Source organism: Oncorhynchus keta, chromosome 13 (assembly GCF_023373465.1).
Source record: "Oncorhynchus keta strain PuntledgeMale-10-30-2019 chromosome 13, Oket_V2, whole genome shotgun sequence".
Taxonomy (NCBI): domain Eukaryota; kingdom Metazoa; phylum Chordata; class Actinopteri; order Salmoniformes; family Salmonidae; genus Oncorhynchus; species Oncorhynchus keta.
This window is the reverse complement of record NC_068433.1, coordinates 30,474,132-30,494,317: the sequence shown is the minus strand read 5'-3', so window position 1 is coordinate 30,494,317 and position 20,186 is coordinate 30,474,132. Positions and strand designations below refer to the sequence as shown.

The 20,186-nt window shown below is 42.0% G+C and overlaps 1 protein-coding gene across 1 annotated transcript in view; it reads right to left on the bottom strand.

The window, feature by feature from the left end:
- Positions 1-1,957: 1,957 nt before the first annotated feature.
- Positions 1,958-20,186, bottom strand: part of LOC118392166 (astrocytic phosphoprotein PEA-15) — a 54,620-nt gene continuing 36,391 nt past the window's right edge. The window contains exons 2-4 of the mRNA XM_035783859.2: positions 4,285-4,459; positions 3,135-3,290; positions 1,958-3,033 (exon numbers count right to left, since the gene is read on the bottom strand). Of these exons, the coding sequence (XP_035639752.1) occupies positions 2,969-3,033; positions 3,135-3,290; positions 4,285-4,456 (393 nt within the window). The 5' untranslated portion in view covers positions 4,457-4,459 and the 3' untranslated portion in view covers positions 1,958-2,968. The remainder of the gene's footprint in view (positions 3,034-3,134; positions 3,291-4,284; positions 4,460-20,186) is intronic.

Sequence of the window (20,186 nt, the reverse complement as noted above, 5' to 3'; positions counted from 1 at the left end):
TTTAGCAGACATCTACACGGACCACTCGCAAAGTGCTCAGCAAACGTACAATATAGTCCCCTTCTTTACGCGTGAGACTGAACTTGATGTGTGCGCCAGTGGAGGTTGCTGAGGGGAGGACGGCTTATGATGATGTCTGGAACGGAGTATAATGGAGTCAACGTCTTTGATGCCTTTCCATTTACTCCAATCTGGCCATTTTTATGAGTCGTCCTCCCCTCAGCAAATCTCCACTGGTGTGCGGGTGCAACCACACTTCACATACATTTTCACATTTGACACATTAGTTGTCCCATACACCAATTCTGCTAAGGCTTCTTCGTAGGGATTGAAACACAGTGTAAATATACGTAAATTAGTAATTATTTCATTTGAATCAACAGTCTTGTTTTTTTTTTCAATTTTATTGATGTACAATGGCTGAGACAGCTCAAAATGCGTTAGGGATTAGGGATGAGATTATTCGGAGTGTAGTTGACTGTTGTGTGTTTATTGATGACTCATGCAGTACTTGGGCATTTCACAAAGGCGATTATGAGCAATTGACTGTATATCATTGATTTATATATTCTACTTTGTTTTCATGATATTGAGCCTGTTTTTTTTTCTTTCTGCCATTTTGTTCTTTCCTTACATTTCCTTTCAGAAGCAGTCGTCTTCCCTGCTCTGTGATTGGTCAGTTGTTTTACGTCCTGAAAAACTATTCGGCTGGAATTCCGAGTGGCATTGTCTGAGCAGAAAGACAAATGTTTATATATTTTGAAGATTGGGACGACAAAACCGAAAGTTGCCCACACCGACATTGCTTTCCTCTTACCGAAACATTTTGATTTACGTCGGTCGTTTTCTGTGATTTTGATACAGAACGTTCATGTAGATTGTTCTAAAACCATTATTGTGTCAACAGTCTTTACATTATGTTGATTCCTACTTAGGAAAGTATTTGCCCTGTCACTGTTTTGTTGTCGGCTGCTGACTCTCACTCCATCTCCCCACTGTTTGCGCACAGAGGAGGAAGAAATGCATTCGGAGAAGCACAAGCATATGACTGTTGCTCAAAAGGCTATTGCGAGAAAAAACAAGCAACTACTGCTATTTTAGTTACAGAGAGGAGAGTCACAGCTTTCTGTGAGTATATCATGTACCTCTTAATATTGAGTTCACGGGCCCTACTTTACAACCGCTGTTGTAAGTATGGTTTTGATGCACCCGCGTAGCGGAGCCGAGTGCGCCATTTGCAGTGAATAGGCTTTACATCAAGTAGCCTAGTCTAGCGCTGGAAAGGTTTTTGTAGAACATTAGTCTGCATTTATTGATAGATTAATCAATTAGACTCCATGGTTAAGTGTTTTGAGTTCCCACTTCCTCAGGTGGTGAATAATAGTTTATACGCCAATATGCACATAGATATCGGCAAATTCTCTGAAGAGCCAATAATCTATCGGATAATTCTGGATCCTATTTTGACAGCTTGCACATCAAAATATCCATCCTGCATTTCCTTGATATGTTAGATGAAATAACTTGCTTTTTTAATCATAGGCTACCCTCTCAGGTGTCTGACTTGGTACTGGAGAAAATTGTCTAGAGGCCCTGCCACTAAAGTAAAGTAACTGTCCAATAAACATTTTTGTTGCTGTTGTTGTCGAGTAGAATAGTTACATTTATAGGTAAACCTTATTGTAAAAGCATATAATAAAACATTCACAAAAAATATTATATTGATCAACACCACATGAAGCACTATATTAGCTATATAAAAAAACATTTAAATATATTTTTATAAGGATATAAAATATATTGGTTACTTTTTTTTCACATCATATAGTTCATATACTGCTTCATAAAGTGTTTTAAGTTGATCAATATAATAATTTTGTATACGTTTTTACAATAAGGTGTCTTTTTATAATAAGATTTCGCAGCAAAGGAGCATTGAATCTCTGTAAAATCACAATGAGGGTAAATAAGTGTGACTGTTTAAGCGATAACATTTGATTAACGTTGAATTATCGAATACATTAAACTTAATATCATAACATTTTCTTCTTCGATAATTCCATGCTATGGCTGGTCTAAAGGCAAATATTGGCTTTTTTTTTAAAGACTATCTAACAAAATACTTTTAAAAATCCAATGATCTGATGTCATCCGAGTTTTGAATAAAGGGAATATGACACCTGTATTATAGGTGTCTTCTTGCTCAACTCTGATAAAGCAATGCATAATGCATAATGCTAAGTTAAGTCACATTTTCACTTAGTATCCCAATGCATGACTAAGTGAACATTGGACTGAAGTTAGGATTTGCCCCTTAGTAATATAGCAATTCAAGTGCACTGCAAGATTGACTGAATAATATGGTTGCACATCTACAGTATGTAACTAATGACAACAGGTTCATCCTAATGACCCAACACAGGAGATGTAACTACTGGATCTGATATAATGGTGCTTTTCCGGCAACATCTAGGTCGAACTGGAACGGTTCACTCACTCACTCACTCACTCACTCACTCACTCACTCACTCACTCACTCACTCACTCTCTCACTCTCTCACTCTCTCACTCACTCACTCACTCACTCACTCACTCACTCACGCACGCACGCACACACACACACACACGTACACACGTTTTCTCAAAACAGTGTTACAGGAACACAAACTAAACCACACTTCTTTTAACAAAGAGGGATAGGATTTTAGCTTTGGCTCTGTCTATCTTTCTTTCTCTTTTTTGTTCTCTCCATCTTTCTCTCATCTTGAGCTCGTCTTCTCCTCCTTCAGTCAGGGAAGAGGCGATCGCGGCAGACGTGGCAGCGAAGCATCGTGGCGATCTGATTGGTTAATTGGAGAGGGGCTGCTAGTCTCTGTGTCATGTGGTGTCTGTTAGTGGAACGGGGGTGAGGGGGGTCGAGATGGTTGGAGTGCCAGGGGCCAAAGTGCAAAGGTCAGGGGTGATGACCTCACACTTTTTTAGGGGGAGGGGCCAACTTGATGATCTCGTCTTCGGAGGGTTGGCGAATGATATCTGAGGAGAGAGAAAGAGAAAGAAAAAAGGGTCTCAGTAAAAGTTGAATGTTTTTTTTTGGCAGAGGGAATGTGGTGTCACACACGCGCACACACACACACCTTTGTATTTCTTGGCAGAGGGGATGCGTGTGAGCTTGGTGTCGATCTCGTCGTCCTCAGAGATCTTGAGTACGGTGGTGCGATACTCAATGACCCGGGTCAGCAGGTCTGGTCGTCGGGAGATCTCAAAGATGTGCTCGATGTACGACAGGTTATCTATAAGAAGGGCAACATCGGGTGATGTTTTTGAGGTGCAAAACAGCAAAGACCTGCGCAAGAATACTAATTGTAATATGAAAGGGATTCAATTTGATGCGTTACGAGATCTTCGCTCGTTTGCGCCATGAAACAACCCTCCATCCCTCCCTCTCCTCCGTCCCCTTCCTCTCTCTCTCTGCGTCTCTCACACTGTGCCAGTTTGTCATTCTTCTCCTGGTCACTCTCCACCCCTAGAGCCCTATGAAAATCGGTGTTGTGGAGAACGTTGACAGTATCCCATTGAAAAGGAATTCAACCATGTTCCAAAATGTATTGACCTTAGTAGGAAATCAACTACATGTATTGAACTTGTTTGAAAATGTATGAATTCACCCAAGTAAATCATAAGACATGAACAAAATGCATCAGTGGTTCGTACTTTCCTGCAACTTCCTGAAAGGGCACAGGAACGCCGAAGTCTGTGTGCATGTGTGCGGTGCACTCATATACTTTGTGTAGCCACTAGCGATGATGATGCTAATGATAACATCCTCTGGAAGAGATTAAAAGGTTTCCCAAAAAACCTTCTCAATGAAACTACAATTTAGCCTTATGCCTATCTGGCAGAATGATTTCAGGATTATTTGCATCAAACCTGTGGCCATTTGTTTAGCAAACTCTGCAATCATGTGAACACTACAGAAGCTTTACTAACAAAACAACGGTCTCTGGCTGGTGTGCACATGAATTAAAGGGTAACTACACCCCAAAATCTAAATTCCTTCGATTTTTTTTCCCCCCCAGACCTCAAAAGTGGTCTCCTGGTGTGGTTTAAGCATTGTTGTGGAGTTAGGTAAAAATTTTGGGAAAAACTAAATGGAATCAGGCAAAAAATACAACAGATTTTATAGGGCCCTACACTCCCCTCCATCTCCCCCTCCCTCCCTCCCTCCACCTCCCTTCCTTTCCCAAATGTTGATCTGGGAAACCTGGAAAATTCTCCCTCTCTCACCCTGTGCCAGCTTTTCGTTTTTCTCCAGGTAGTTGAACCACTCCTTGGAGGAGGTGATTGTGTTGCTCTGGTCCTCTGTGATGTCCTCCTTGCAGGCTGACTTGAGTTGGTCCAAGTCCTCGTTGGTGATGTTCTCAGACAGGTCACTGAGCAGAGAGCTGTACTCCGACATGGTCTGAGGGAGGGAGGAGAAGGGAGGGCAGGAAGGGAAAGAGAGAAGAGAGAGAGAGCTGTTAGCTCATTTTGAAACAGTGAACCTTAAACACATACTTTTGCATCAAAGTATGAGTGTGTGGCTACATTTCTTTAGTGTGTAAATCTTCTTTTCTCTAGACATTACCCCTAACCACTGTCCCACAGCCAGTTCTATTTCCAACTCCCTAATGGTTAAGGTTTGGGTTGTGTAATCTGATCCTACATCTGTGGTTCGGGGAAACATCTCTCTAGAGAGGGAGCGAGAGAGAAAAAGAGAGTGAGATAGATAGAGAGAGAGGGAAAGGGAGAGCAAGATAGATATGTAGATAGAGAGAGAGAGAAATAGAAATATGAGAGAGAATGGGAGATAGAGAATAAGTAAGATAAATGGGGAGCACAGAAGCAGTCCTTCTATTCTATTGGATCTCTCCGGTAAAGTCAGGCAACTCTGTAGATGGGAGGCTGGAACGTGGCTATACTTACTACTAAGCCACACAAACATCAATACACTGTATGCGTCCGTGACTGTTAATATGACAATATTTAGCTGTTGAGTGACACTGTGGTGCCGATGTGACAATGTACCTGATGAGATTAGCCTCTTTGTGAAAGAGTGTATTTGATGTGGGTGATCGAGTTTTGCGTAACAGTGTGACAGTAACTGAGTGTTTTTCAAGTGTTTCCTGTGTGTGTGAGTACTGTATGTGTGTGTGTGCTCTTGTACAATGGCATCTACCTACAATAAAAATGAATGCACACTGCACACACATACAGCTGTCTTGCCTTGAAAAGGAGAAGAATAATTATTGGTGGATCTCACTGAACGCGACTTGTGTGTGTGTGTATCAGAGGAGGCTGGTGAGCGGAGCTATAGGAGGACGGGCCCATTGTAATGGCTGGACTGGAATAAATGGAACGGTATCAAACATATGGAAACCAGAGGTTTGACTCCGTTCCATCAATTCCATTCCAGTCATTACAATGAGCCCTTCCTCCTTCAGCTCCTCCCACCAGCTCCACTGATGTGTATGTATGATTAACAAGGCTCAGGCATGACCTAAATACTAGAAGTGCCATACTCTCTTCTACCACGAGAGGGCAGTGATCCATATACAGACCCAATGGTGTGTGTGTGTGTGCGCGCATCAGCGTCCTGACAGACACTGTTATGCGGTCAGTTTGTGTCATTCCCCCTTAAATGATGAAGGTTATGATAGGGTGTGGGTGAAATGAACCTAGATCTGTGACTAAGGGAGAGCAATATAACAACAGTGTGTTTTACTGGCCCTGCCCCCCCCCGCACCCCACATAGTCATTACCTTAAATGTCACGTTCATCTCCCCTCAATTCAAAGCAGTTTTTAGTCAATAAAGAGAGAGTGTTGCGTGGGAGAATACACTCCTAACCCCGGGTGAATGGAAAATGGAATGCAGTGCAGGTGTGTGTGTGTTTGTTCAGATGAGTGTGAGTGCGTATATCAGTCTGTCTCTGTCTGTCTGTCTGTCTGTCTGTCTGTCTGTCTGTCTGTCTGTCTGTCTGTCTGTCTGTCTGTCTGTCTGTCTGTCTGTCTGTCTGTCTGTCTGTCTGTCTGTCCGTCTGTCTGTCTGTCGTCTGTCTGTCTGTCTGTCTGTCTGTCTGTCTGTCTGTCTGTCTGTCTGTCTGTCTGTCTGTCTGTCTGTCTGTCTGTCTGTCTGTCTGTCTGTCCGTCTGTCCGTCCGTCCGTCCGTCCGTCCGTCCGTCCGTCCGTCCTTTCTGCCTTTCCCTGTAACCCTAAAGGGTCTCTCTATTGCAACACAATAAACCAGCCCTGCTTTTGTGTGTGTGGAGAAATACAACACGAGACAGATTATCTATTCTATTACTTTCTAGTCTATTTCTCTCCCCCTTATCTCTCTCTTTTTCTCCCCATCTCACTCGCTGTCTCTACTCTCCATCTCTCTTTCTCTCCATGCCTCCTACCTCCCTCTCCCTCTTTCTTAACCCCCCCTCCTCGTTCTCTAGGACGAGGCTGACACTGCTTCCACACATAGTAGGGCCACTGTCTCCCCTCACATTCTCATGAACACAAACATGCTTTTGTCTGCTGCTCTCTGTCTCTCTCCCCCCACCCCTCCCTCCCTCCCTCCCTCTATCCCAGTGTGTGGAGGGTGAAGGTGGGAGAGAACGTTTACTGGTATCTTCTGTCTCTCTACCTCCCCCTCTCTCTCTCCCTCTACCCCTCTATCCCAGTGTAAGGAGGGGGGACAAGAACGCCAGCCTAGCCCAGGCAGCCCCTCTCCCCCGTGAGTAAACTCCTAAATCTACCCCCTGGCAGCCATCTGGCCTAGCCCCAAGCAAAACGGGTTCCAACAGTATTCAAAGTCATTTCAAATACTTTATATGTGCTTCATTGAGCTTAACTGGCTTCATGGACCAAGAGAATAGTCTCAAATCTGTAATCCCCACCCATCTGACACTAGGCAGGCAAGAGCAAAGTTATTGGAGTTTTGGAAAATATTCTAAATAGTATTTGAACCCAGTTCTGGCTGCTCTAGAGCCGAGCACACCATATGGACTGTTCATTTGACGAGAGAGCAATGCCACTGTGCTATTATCCACCTCGCCAACAAGACCTACTGTTCTCACACATACAGTTGAAGTCGGATGTTTACATACACATTTAAAGTCAGTTTTTCACAATCCCTGACAATTAATCCGAGTAACAATTCCCTGTCTTAGGTCAGTTAGGATCACCACTTTATTTTAAGAATGTGAAATGTCAGAATAATAGTAGAGAGAATTATTTATTTCAGCATTTATTTCTTTCATTCACATTCTCAGTGGGTCAGATGTTTACATACACTCAATTGAGTATTTGGTAGCATTGCCTTTAAATTGTTTAACTTTGGTCAAACGTTTCAGGTAGCCTTCCACCAGCTTCCCACAATAAGTTGGGTGAATTTTGGCCCATTCCTCCTGACAGAGCTGGTGTAACTGTCAGGTTTGTAGGCCTCCTTGCTCGCACACACTTTTTCCAGTTCTCCAGTTTTCTATAGGATTGAGGTCAGGGCTTTGTGACGGCCACTCCAATACCTTGACTTTGTTGTCCTTAAGCCATTTTGCCACAACTTTGGAAGTATGCTTGGGGTCATTGTCCATTTGGAAGACCCATTTGCGATCAAGCTTTAACTTCCTGACTGATGTCTTGAGATGTTGCTTCAATATATCCACATAATTTTCGTTCCTCATGATGGCATCTATTTTGTGAAGTGCACCAGTCCCTCCTGCAGCAAAGCACCCCCACAACATGATGCTGCCACCCCCGTGCTTCACGGTTGGGATGGTGTTCTTCGGCTTGCAAGCATCCCCCTTTTTCCTCCAAACATAACAATGGTCATTATGGCCGAACAGTTCTATTTTTGTTTCATCAGACCAGAGGACATTTCTCCAAAAAGTATGATCTTTGTCCTCATGTGCAGTTGCAAACCGTAGTCTGGCTTTTTTATGGCGGTTTTGGAGCAGTGGCTTCTTCCTTGCTGAGTGGCCTTTCAGATTATGTCGATATAGGACTCGTTTCACTGTGGATATAGATACGTTTGTACTGGTTTCCTCCAGCATCTTCACAAGGTCCTTTGCTGTTGTTCTGGAATTGATTTGCACATTTCGCACCAAAGTGTGGTTCACCTCTAGGAGACAGAACACGTCTCCTTCCTGAGCGGTATGACGGCTGCGTGGTCCCATGGTGTTTATACTTGCGTACTATTGTTTGTGCGTGGTACCTTCAGGCGTTTGGAAATTGCTCCCAAGGATGAACCTGACGTGTGGAGTTCTAGAATTGTTTTTTCTGAGGTCTTGGTTGATTTCTTTTGATTTTCCCATCATGTCAAGCAAAGAGGCACTGAGTTTGAAGGTAGGCCTTGAAATACATCCACAGGTACACCTCCAATTGACTCAAATGATTAGCCTATCAGAAGCTTCTAAAGCCATGATATCTTTTTCTGGAATTTTCCAAGCTGTTTAAAGGCACAGTCAACTTAGTGTTTGTAAACTTCTGATCCCCTGGAATTGTGATACATTGAATTATAAGTGAAATAATCTGTCTGTAAACAGTTGTTGGAAAAATTACTTGTGTCATGCACAAAGTAGATGTCCTAACCGACTTGCCAAAACTATAGTTTATTAACACGAAATTTGTGGAGTTGTTGAAAACAATTTTTAATGACTACAACCTAAGTGTATGTAAACTTCCGACTTCAACTGTACATGTGTGTAAACACACAGGCAGGCACGCAGACACACGCTGTCAAGCACGCACGCATGCATGCACATACACACACACACGCACACACACAGGCACACGCACACACACAGGCACACATACAATTGTCATCGAGCTGAAGGATACAGCGGCCAAACTATAAGGGTAAAAACATGCCTCACACACCTGTTGAGCCCTATTTCTCACTGTGAGCCATGCAAGAGGGGGTAAAGTGAGAGCGATTGAGTATTCTCCTCTCTCTCTCTCCCTCTCACGGTCCCCCGTTCTCTTTCTCTCTGACTCCCCTCCCCCCTCTCTCTCGCTTTCCCTTTCTTTCTTTCTCTTTCTCTCTCTCTCTCTAGCGCCATCACTCTATTCCAATAGCTACTCGACCTTTGGATGCCTATTCTCTATTGCTGGGTGAGTGAGGGGTGTGCTCGTCAAATAGAACTAAGGGACCTGTATGGTTCATTTGTGTGTGTGAATGCGCGTGTGTGTGTGTGTGTGTGTGTGTGTCTGAGTGGGGGGCCCGTCACTGTCTGGCTAAACAGGCGGCACCATACACACAGACACAGACACTACACTGTTGTAAGAATAATCACCAACCTCCCCTTTATTGCCCCCCCACACACACACACCACTACTACTACCACCACTACCCAAACTCCATTCACTCTTCACACTGCTGAAGTTGCCATGGAGACCAGGCCCTGCTTTGTCTTTCAGCCCGGAGACTGTTACCTAGCGACCAGGGAAAGTTCCACTCTACTCCAGAAGCTCCTGGTGCGAGAGAAGGAAAAAGAGAGAAAGGGCTAGCGGGATAGAGAGACAGAGTAGAGTTTTTGAATGTGACAACATGGTGCCAATGTGACTATGGTGACAATGTCTGACTAATGTCAACACATAGGCTCACTGTTTAACAGCTCCATGACGAATATATTTTTTTACTTAAACCGCACCTGTCAGGACCCGGTTACAAACCCGGGTCTCCGGTGTGAGAAACAGTCACTTAGCAAACTGAGCCACGAATAGTCGGCAGAACCCAGAAGATGAGGCAGACACAGCAGTACTTGAGACGGTGTTTTAATAAAGTAAAAGGAATGTCCAGGCAAAAATAAAAATCCACGTCAAAAGTAATTCCAAGAGAACGAAGGTAATCCTCCAAGTCAAAAAGGTAAATCCACAAGGTGGTAGGTACAGCAGAAAAAAGTCTCAAAAGCTAATAAAAAATAAATAAATAAACAAGAACAAAAACAAAGTACCACAAGAGAGTCCAACTGGAGCAACAAATGTTCACAGCATCACTGGGGCTGGGTGCCAACATTCAAACACAGAGCAAAGAACTGAGGAAAACTAAGGGTTTAAATACAATCAAGGGAAACGAGGCACAGGTGCAAATAATAACTGGAACAAGGGAAAACAAAAGGGTCAAAAAGCACAATGGGGGCATCTAGTGACCAAAGCAACCCTGGCCAAATCCTAACACCACCATTAAACTATCTCTGCTTTAACCATGGTGTGTGTGTGTGTGTATGTGTGTGTGTGTGTGTGTGTGTGTGTGTGTGTGTGTGTGTGGGGGGGGGGGCCTTTGAACCATGTGCTTCAAAGCTTGACCAGGCTAAAATGCGATCTTTACATGTAACCATGACAACCACGTTACAGTGAGCTGCAAAAATCACAAATATGACAGGGATTTAGGAAGGGAATAAAATACCTCAATTTCTCTCTCTCGCTCTCTCTACCGCTATCTCTCCCTCTCAATCGACCTGTGTTATCTCCTTTAGTCTAATCTGCCTCTCTCTCTCACGCTCTCTTTACCCCTGCTTCCTCTGTTATGTGTTGCTCTCTGTCTGCCTCTCTCTCCCCCTTACACTATTTTGCCCCTATTTTGTTTCACAGGGCATGATGACATGGCTCCCTCCCTCCCTCCTCCCCTCTCACTTTCGGTATCTCTATGCCTGCTTTGTCGTCTCTCTATCAGTCGTTCTCTTGAATCTCTCACTCACTATTAAACCTCACTTCTCCGGTAACTTTTCGAAACTCAATCCCTCTGTGCCAGCCCCACTTTTCCTCTCGACTACAGTGTTACAGTCACATCGTAAAAATGATTGGCACCCTTGATAAAGATGAGTAAAAAAATACTGTCTCAAATAGATAATATAAATTCTGAGCTATATTGTATGCTCAAAAAACCTGGACAGTTCTATTATGTTATACTAATCAAATTTTGTTGAACAAGTAATCCTTTTTTTTAATCTCAAAATGATAGGTGTCAAAATGATTGGCACCGCTGGTTTCAATGCTTTGTGCAACCTCCCTTTGCTAGGATAATGGCACTTAGACTTTTGACAGTATATAATGTTTTTGAGATTGGAGAACACACTGGGAGGAATCTTAGACCATTCCGCCATACAGAATATTTCCAGATCCTTGATATCCTTCAGTGTACACATACGGACTGCCCTCTTCAATTCAAACCACAGGTTTTCAATGGGTTCAAGCCCGGAGACTGGCATGGCCATTTTCAAAATGTTGTTTTTGTTGTCAAATCACCATTTCTTTGTGGATTTTGATGTGTGCTTGGGGTCATTGTCTTGCTGGAAGATCCACTTGAGGCCAAGTTTCAGCCTTCCAAGCAGAGGCAACCAGGTTTTCGGCTGGTAATGTCCTGGTAATGGGTAAAGTTCATGATGCCATTGACCTTAACAAGTGCCCCAGGACCAATGCAAGCAAAACAGCCCCATAACATCAATGATTCATCACCATATGTTATAGTAGTTATGAGGTCATTTTCTGCATATGCATTGTTCTTTAAATGCCAAAACCCATCGCTGGTTTGCTTGGCCATAGAGCCCTATTTTTTTGTCTCATCTGACCATAGCACCGATTCCAATCCAAGTGCCAATGCCGCTTCGCAAACTCCAGGTGTTTACATTTGTTGTTGTGCTTAACAGGCTTTCCCCCCCTAGCAACTCTTCCAAAGAGTCTATTGGCATGGGGGTGGCGTCTAATTGTAGTTTTGGAATCTTGGTGACCCCAAGATGCCACCAAGTTCTGTTATTCTCCAACTGTGGCCCTTGAATTTTTACTTGCCTCCCGAACCATCTTCCTCAGTATATGTGGTGGGACAAGATACAAATGCGTCCTTTACCAGGCAAGTGGTTTTAAACATCTTAATTACTGCCCTAATTGCGGTATTTTTGTTGTTGTTGACGTTTAAAAATATATATTTTTACCCATTTCCTGATTTATGAAAATCCACAACCATTTGTCTCTTTTCGTTTCCTTACCTTTCACAATGGTAATGGAAGACAAATGGATTTTTACATGCGTATTACCTCATTTTATATCCCAGTGAAACAGGAAGCCATGGAAGGCAACAATACAGTTCCTTAAAGCGGCAATCAGCAATAGAAACAATAATTAAACATCCTTCCCGCCACGTTTCAGTAAAAAGCTGAGGGATGGGCCTGGAAAAATGTAACCACTCTCAAATACATTTTACAGAGCTATGGGTGCAAGGACTGACCATCCAGGATATTACAATTGTAGGTTTAACCATGTCAGGCTGTATATATATATATATATTTTTTTTTTATTCACTTACTTTGTTTACAGACATTTTAGTAAAACAAGCTTATACAGTGCATTTGGAAAGTATTCAGACCACTTGACTTTTTCCACATTTTGTTACGTTACAGCCTTATTCTAAAATGGATGAAATCCTTTTTTCCCCCTCAACAATCTACACACAATATCCCAGAATGACAAAGCAAAAACAGTTTTGGCATTTTGGCACATTTATTAAATATAGAAAACAGAAATACTTTATTTACAGACCCTTTGCTATGAGACTCGAAATTGAGCTGAGGTGCATCCTGTTTCTATTGATCATGTTGAGATGTTTCTACACATTTTTTGCAAATGTATAAAAAATTAAAAATGGAAATATCACATTTACATAAGTATTCAGATCCTTTACTCTGTCTTCTTGGGTAAAGACGCTACAAGCTTGGCACACCTGTATTTGGGGATTTTCTCCAATTCTTCTCTGTAGATCCTCTGCCAGGTTAGATTGGGATCGTCGCTGCACAGCTTTTTTATAGGTCTCTCCTGAGATGTTCAAATCCGGGCTCTGGCTGGGCCCCTCAAGGACATTCAGAGACCTGTTCCGACGCCACTCCTGCGTTGTCTAGGATGTGTGCTTAGGGTCGTTGTCCTGTTGGAAGATGAAGAACTCTGGAGCAGGTTTCAATCAATATTCTCTCTGTACTTTGCTCCGTTCAACTTCACTTTGATCCTGACTACTCTCTCATCCCCACAGCATGATGCTGCCACCACCATGCTTCACCGTAGGGATGGTAAGCGGTGCCAGATGATGAGCGGTGCCTGGTTTCCTCCAGACGTGACGCTTGGCATTCAGGCCAAAGAGTTCAATCTTGGTTTCATCAGACCAGAAAATCTTGTGGTCTGAGAATCCTTTAGCTGCCTTTTGGCAAACTCCAAGCGAGCTGCCAAGCGGACTACAGGTGCCTTTTACTGAGGAGTGGCTTCCGTCTGGCCAATCTACCATGAAGACCTGATTGGTGGAGTCCTGCAGAGATGGTTGTCTTCTGGAAGGTTCTACCACCTCCACAGAGGAACACTTGAGCTCTGTCAGAGTGATCATCAGGTTCTTGGTCGCCTCCCTGACCAAGGCCCTTCTCCCTCGATTGCTCAGTTTGGCCAGGTGGCCAGCTCAAGGAAGAGCCTTGGTGGTTCCAGATGTCTTCCATTTAAGAATGATGGAGGCCACTGTGTTCTTGGGGACCTTCAATGCTGAAGAAATGTTTTGGTACCCTTCCCCAGATCTGTGCCTCGACACAATCTTGTCTCGGAGCTCTACGGACATTTCCTTCAACCTCATGGCTTGGTTTTTGCTCTGACATGCACTGTCAACTGTCAGACCTTATATAGACAGGTGTGTGCCTTTCCAAATCATGTCCAATCAATTTAATTTACCACAGGTGGACTCCAATCAATTTGTAGAAACAGCTCAAGGATGATCAATGGAAACAGGATGCACCTGAGCTCAATTTAGAGTCTCATAGCAAAGGGTCTGAATACTAAAAATCTGTTTTAGTTTTGCCATTATTCGGGTATTGTGTGTAGATTTATGAGGAAAACATGTATTTAATCAATTTTAGAATAAGGTTGTAATGTAATAAAATGTCGAAAAAGTCCAGGGCTGAATACTTTCCAAATGTGCTGTATTTTGGGTTCTGATGGGGTACGACAGTTGAACTAAACTCATGAGGAATTTATAAGTTATATTCTTCAAGAATCATTGGGTACATATAATCAATTTATACATCCAAAAATCGATGTAGCAACTGCTGATTGCCCCTTTAAGCTGAGATGAAAAAGTTAACCGTTAATGCAGATTGGATTTTGTTTGATTTTATCGATAAGAATCTGTAGAGGTGCCAATCATTTTGACACCTATCTTTTTAAGATACAAAATGATGACTTGTTAAACAAAATCTCTTTCTCTGGCCAATTATATTTGTATAAAATGATATTATTTTCTATATTGTCTGAGCATACAATATAGCTCAGTATTTGTATGATTTATTTTATACAGTCATGTTCGCTGATCTTTATCAAGGGTGTCAATCATTTTGTAGGTGACTGTAAACTGTCCCATCTTGTGACGCTACCCAAAACAAAAATAAACAAACACCCACCCCAAAACAATGACAGGACACAGGAAATGACAGGGGACATCAAGCCTCTCTGCACGGTGTCACAGCACATATCTGTTCTGTGTTGATGCACCCTGGTGATCCCTGCTGGACTAACGTCTAAACACAGACCTACTCCGTCCAAACTACTATGCACCGGACTTGTGGTCAGCTTAAATGAAAATAAGACTATTATTTGGTTACACTATTGTATATTTGGTGTTGGTTTCTGTCAAATCTGATGAATAATTCTTGATTCATGAGCAATTCCTAACTCAGGCTCAGTGTCTAATTCAAATTCATCAGCGGTTTGAGTTGACTTGGGAGTCAATCGGGCCATTGCATCCAACTTGGAATTTAAAAAATAACAATACTTTATGTCTGAAACTAACAGCGATGCTCTATTTCACTGGCTAAGTCTGTCTGCTCTCTGTTCTACAACAATACGGTGTAGCTCTTTAATGCAGTCAAAATACCTAGTGGCCTCATGGGTGGAATGTTATTCATATTTTTCATCATTTCATCATTAATAAACATAATTTATTTGTTTACGGTGTTTTTTTTATGTCAAACAGTTTTGTTATACTGGTAGTGTCATACCCAAGAAGGTTTGAGGCTGTAATCGCTGCCAAAGGTGCTTCAACAAAGTACTGAGTAAAGGGTCTGAATACTGATAACTGATATCAGTTTGTGTGAAGATTCATGAGGTGGGAAAAAAACAAGTTAATCCATTTTAGAATAAGCATGTAACGTAACAAATTGTGGAAAATATCATGTGGTCTGAATACTTTCCGAAAGCACTGTACACAGTCATGTAACACTGGTCATTTTAATAATGTTTACATACCTTTTAACCCACTTTATATGTATATAATGTATTCTAGTCAAGGCCTATCCTATTTAACTATTGCTGTACATATACCATTCTATCCTATGTATTACACTAAATACAGTACATGTCAAAAGTTTGGACACCTACTCATTCCAGGGTTTGTCTTTATTTTTACTATTTTCTACCTTGTAGGATAATAGTGAATACATCAAAACCATGAAATAACACATATGGAATCATGTAGTAACCAAAAAAGTGATAAGAAAATCTAAATATAATTTATATTTGAGATTCTTCAAAGTAGCCACCCTTTGCCTTGAGGACAGCTTTGCACATTATTGGCATTCTCTCAGCTTCACCTGGAAAGCTTCTGATGAAGGTGATGCTAAGCTACAGGACTGTTTCGCTAGCACAGACTGAAATGTTCAGGGATTCATTGGATAACATTGAGGAGTTTACCACATCAGTCACCGGCTTCATTAAGTGCATCAATGATGTTGTCCTCACAGTGACCGTACGTACATATCCCAACCAGAAGGCATGGATTGCAATATCCGCACTGAGTTAAAGGGTCGTGTCATACTGCGGCACACCTTGCGTGCTGCCTCCAGCATTCTGTGGCACGTCATTTAACAGCTATTTTTTCTGTTACTTCAAGTTATTACTAGTTTGACCACCAGAGGGCATCCTTGAGAAGCATTTGATAGTATTCCGTATTGGCATTACCAGAGAATTTAAAACCTCTTTGTAATAACATAGTATTTGGGAGTGATTTTAAGAAATTTGGCTTAATTCATTTGAGTAATATTATGGTGTTTCTATTCAGAGAAAAACTAAACCCTCTGGGTTTCCGTTAGGATGGAATGGAAAATATGGCGCTGTACAACGTGACGTTGGGAGTAGGCTACAGGATTGGAGGATTCTAAATTGTTTGCCTTCATTAGACAATCATGGGTCGAGATTTCTTTGTAATCAACAAGAGATATGCTGGACCCTATGTCAGAGAGGTGTTTCTGGGTACATATCGGTAGGATTTTAGCAATATTTTGTTAGGTTTAGGCCTATTTACATGTATATTTATATTATTTTCCCTAATTTTGGTTGTTAGGCTCAATGTATGTTTCTCGTCTCCAATTGCAGACAATGACCCATTATCACACTAACCGCCCGGGTTTACATTGCAAATGAGGGCATAAACTGGGTCAAGACGCCAGCGGAGTTTGTCGACCTTTATGTAGTAAAATAAAGGTTAAATAAAATAAATAAATAAATAAAAGACCTACAACACCTTTGGTAGAGGCCTTACAGTAAGTATATCTAAACCTATTTCTTTCATCTCTACATGTAGGTCTCCTGATTTAAACCAGATCAAACTTCTTTGGCATCAACAGAAAACATTCATCAGTAACTCTGCCAATACGACAAGCACAGGTGAACTGGTCAAGGCCATCAAGATGTTTTGGCTAGAGAAATGAACGATACAACAAATACATTGGTCATCTCAGCAAGGTTTTACCTGTGTGGTCGTGGAGCTGGCTGGAAGTGCGACTAAAATGTAGTTCATATAAACATCCGCATTTGAATGTCTTTTTTCTCATTATTTTATTAACAAAAGCATAAAGATTTGTCACGACGTCCGCCGAAGTCGGTCCCTCTCCTTGTTCGGGCGGCGTTCAACGTCACCGGCTTTCTAGCCACCGCCGATCCACTTTTCATTTTCCATTTGTTCTGTCTTTGTCTTACACACCTGGCTTCACTCAACCAATGACTTGTTTATTATTTAAACCCTCTGTTCTCCATGTTGTGTTTGTGAGTGATTGTTTATTGTAATTCGGTCCATCTTTGTGGGCTCGTGATGTTACTTTGTAAATTTGTCTTTTTGAGTAAAGTACGTTGATTACTCTTATCTGCTGTCCTGAGCCTGGCTCTCTACACCAGCTACACACAGGACCATTACAAGATATTGATGAAGAAATACTGTACTGCTGTTTTGAGTTATAAATGTAACACTTCAGAGTACTTAAGCATCAAATACATTTCTAGTTGAGGGATTTTCCCAACAGTAGCCAGGTGATAAAAATGATATTGTCCTGCTAATAGGAAACATTTACATGATGGGCAACACCTGATACAGTTGTGAAAAACAATTGTTTGAAAACCTGTTTTCAACACGCCTCCAGTTGTCCATCACTTCTGTAAATGAAAACACAGCATCTTGTTTACATTTTTTTTATTGTGTCACACATCATTTGTATCTACCTTTCCAATTACTTTTAGAGTTTGGGATTTACAAATGTGCACTTTTAATTATCAGTTACATCGTTTTATTTCGAACGTGCAGACTTTTTTTCTTTAAATGATTGTTTTATGTAGAATGCTACATTTTGGACCAGTTGCAATTGTAAGTAGGCCTAATAACAAAAAACCTACTTCTATTAGGCGCTTAAGCCTCATGGCCTACCTCACTCAGTTATGTTATTTCATATAGGTCTAGACTCCGAAGAAATAGACTCCAATTAAGCCCTCTTGTTGTTTGTAAAGTCCAATTATAATGAAGATAATTATATAATGAATATTGTTGAAATGAATTGGTGTAGGTTTGTTGGTGTGTTGGTGTGTTGGTGTGTTGGTGTGTTGGTGTGTAGGTGTGTTGGTGTGTAGGTGTGTTGGTGTGTTGGTGAGCAACACTTGCATAACAAGTGATCTATATTTTCAGTACCAGCCCCTGTTCACCTTTTTTTTTATTTAAAATTGAACCTTTATTTAACTAGGCAGGTCAGGGAAGAACAAATTCTTATTTACAATGAAGGCCTACCCTGGCCAAACCCGGATGACGCTGGGCCACTTGAGTGCCGCCCTATGGCTCACAGTCGGATGTGATACAGCCTGAATTCGAACAAGGGACTGTACTAAAAGCCTCTTGCACCGAGATGCAGTATATATATATATATATTTTGTTGTTGAGAACATTTTTTTTATTTTTATTTTTTTTAACCTTTATTTAACCAGGCAAGTCAGTTAAGAACATATTCTTATTTTCAATGACGGCCTGGGAACAGTGGGTTAACTGCCTGTTCAGGGGCAGAACGACAGATTTGTACCTTGTCAGCTCGGGGGTTTGAACTCACAACCTTCCAGTTACTAGTCCAACGCTCTAACCACTAGGCTACGCTGCCCCCCCAACATTAACCGTGTGTAGGTAGATACGTGTGTAGGTAGATGTGGAAAGATAGATACAAATGATTTGTTGCAAGTTGGGGAGGAGAGGGTGGGTTCACACCTAGCTCAAATTGGGGAGGGGGGTTCACACCTAGCTCGTCTATTAGAAAATTCTTTAGTAAAGGTTGACTAGTCTAATGTTCAGCTAATAGCCCATCCTGCTAGCTTGTGAAAAACTAATAATAATACCCCCCCCCCCCCTTTCCACGTTAAAGATTCCAATTGATAAAGTGTTTTTAGCCACAATCGTCCCCAACCCCAATTAATACATTTGGGCACAGTCGATAGCGTGCTGGATTTCGGGCTAGAATGTTGAGGGTTCAAAACCTGCTCCCTGCTTCTTTCATTGCATTATTATGTCGGTCTCAAAGCATTAGCCTGGATTGTTACTCCCATCTCGTTCTTCTCTCTCTTCCACGTGTCATTCAGCACGCTTGTGGGCGTACTGGCAGGCTGTACTGTTTTTTAATCTGTATATATGAATTACAAATCAGCCTTTACTTAAATCATGCTTCTAGTCTGTTGAATAGTTACAATGTGTAATTATTAATGTCCCAGGAGCAGGAGTGCTAAACACTGTTGAAGTGTATAATTGTAATACATTCATGCAGACACAGCATCATTCAAATAATGGAGTTTGATACACCTGGTATTGGATATGACTGAAAAAAAACCTTGCTAAATAGCGATTTTTGTCAATTAACTTTATGACAAACAATATGCACAATCATTTGTCTCTACATTTAACTAACATATTCCTCTCAATTGTAAATGTTTTGCTTGACTCGTTATGATGTTATAATTACTTACATTAGCTTCCCCCGTAATGTTTTGTCAGCCATCATTGCTGAAGAAAGTCACACCACTCGATATGATTGGTCATATAAAAACCTTGGGACCCAAATGCATAGTGAGGGCTCTAACTCCCCCTTGTGGTGGTCTGGAGCAATGAAGCCGTGACGCTGGGTACACCAAAGTCCCGTGGTTTAAGCTCACAACTGTTAAAGGAGGAACCACTGTACCAGACAAGCTAAATTCCTTCTATACTGGCTTTTAGGCAAGCAACACTGAAACATGCATGAGAGTACCAGCTGTTCTGAATGACTGTGTGATCTCGCTCTCCATAGCCTATGTGAGTGAGACCATTAAACAGGTTACCATTCACACGGCTGCGGGGCCAGACGGATTACCAGGACATGTACTCAGAGCAAGCGCTGACCAGCTGGCAAGAGTCTTCACTGACATTTTCAACCTCTCCCTGACCCAGTCTGTAATACATACATGTTTCAAGCTGAACACCATAGTCCCTGTGTCCAAGAACGCCAAGGTATCCTGTCTAAATGACTATCTGTAGCCTTGAAATGCTTTGAAAGGCTGGTCATGGCTCACATCAACACCATCATCCTAGACACACTGGAGCAGCTCCAATTCACATACTGCCCCAACAGATCCACAGATGATGCAATATCTATTGCACTACATACAGCCCTCTGCCACCTGGGCAAGAGAAACACCTATGTGAGAATGCTGTTTATTGACTATAGCTTAGCGTTCAACACCATAGTTCCCTCCAAGCTCATCACTAAGCTCAGGACCGTGGGACTGAACACCTCCCTCTGCAGCTGGATTCTGGACATCCTGACAGGCCACCCCCAGGTGGTGAGGGTAGGCAACAACACATCTGCCATGCTGACCC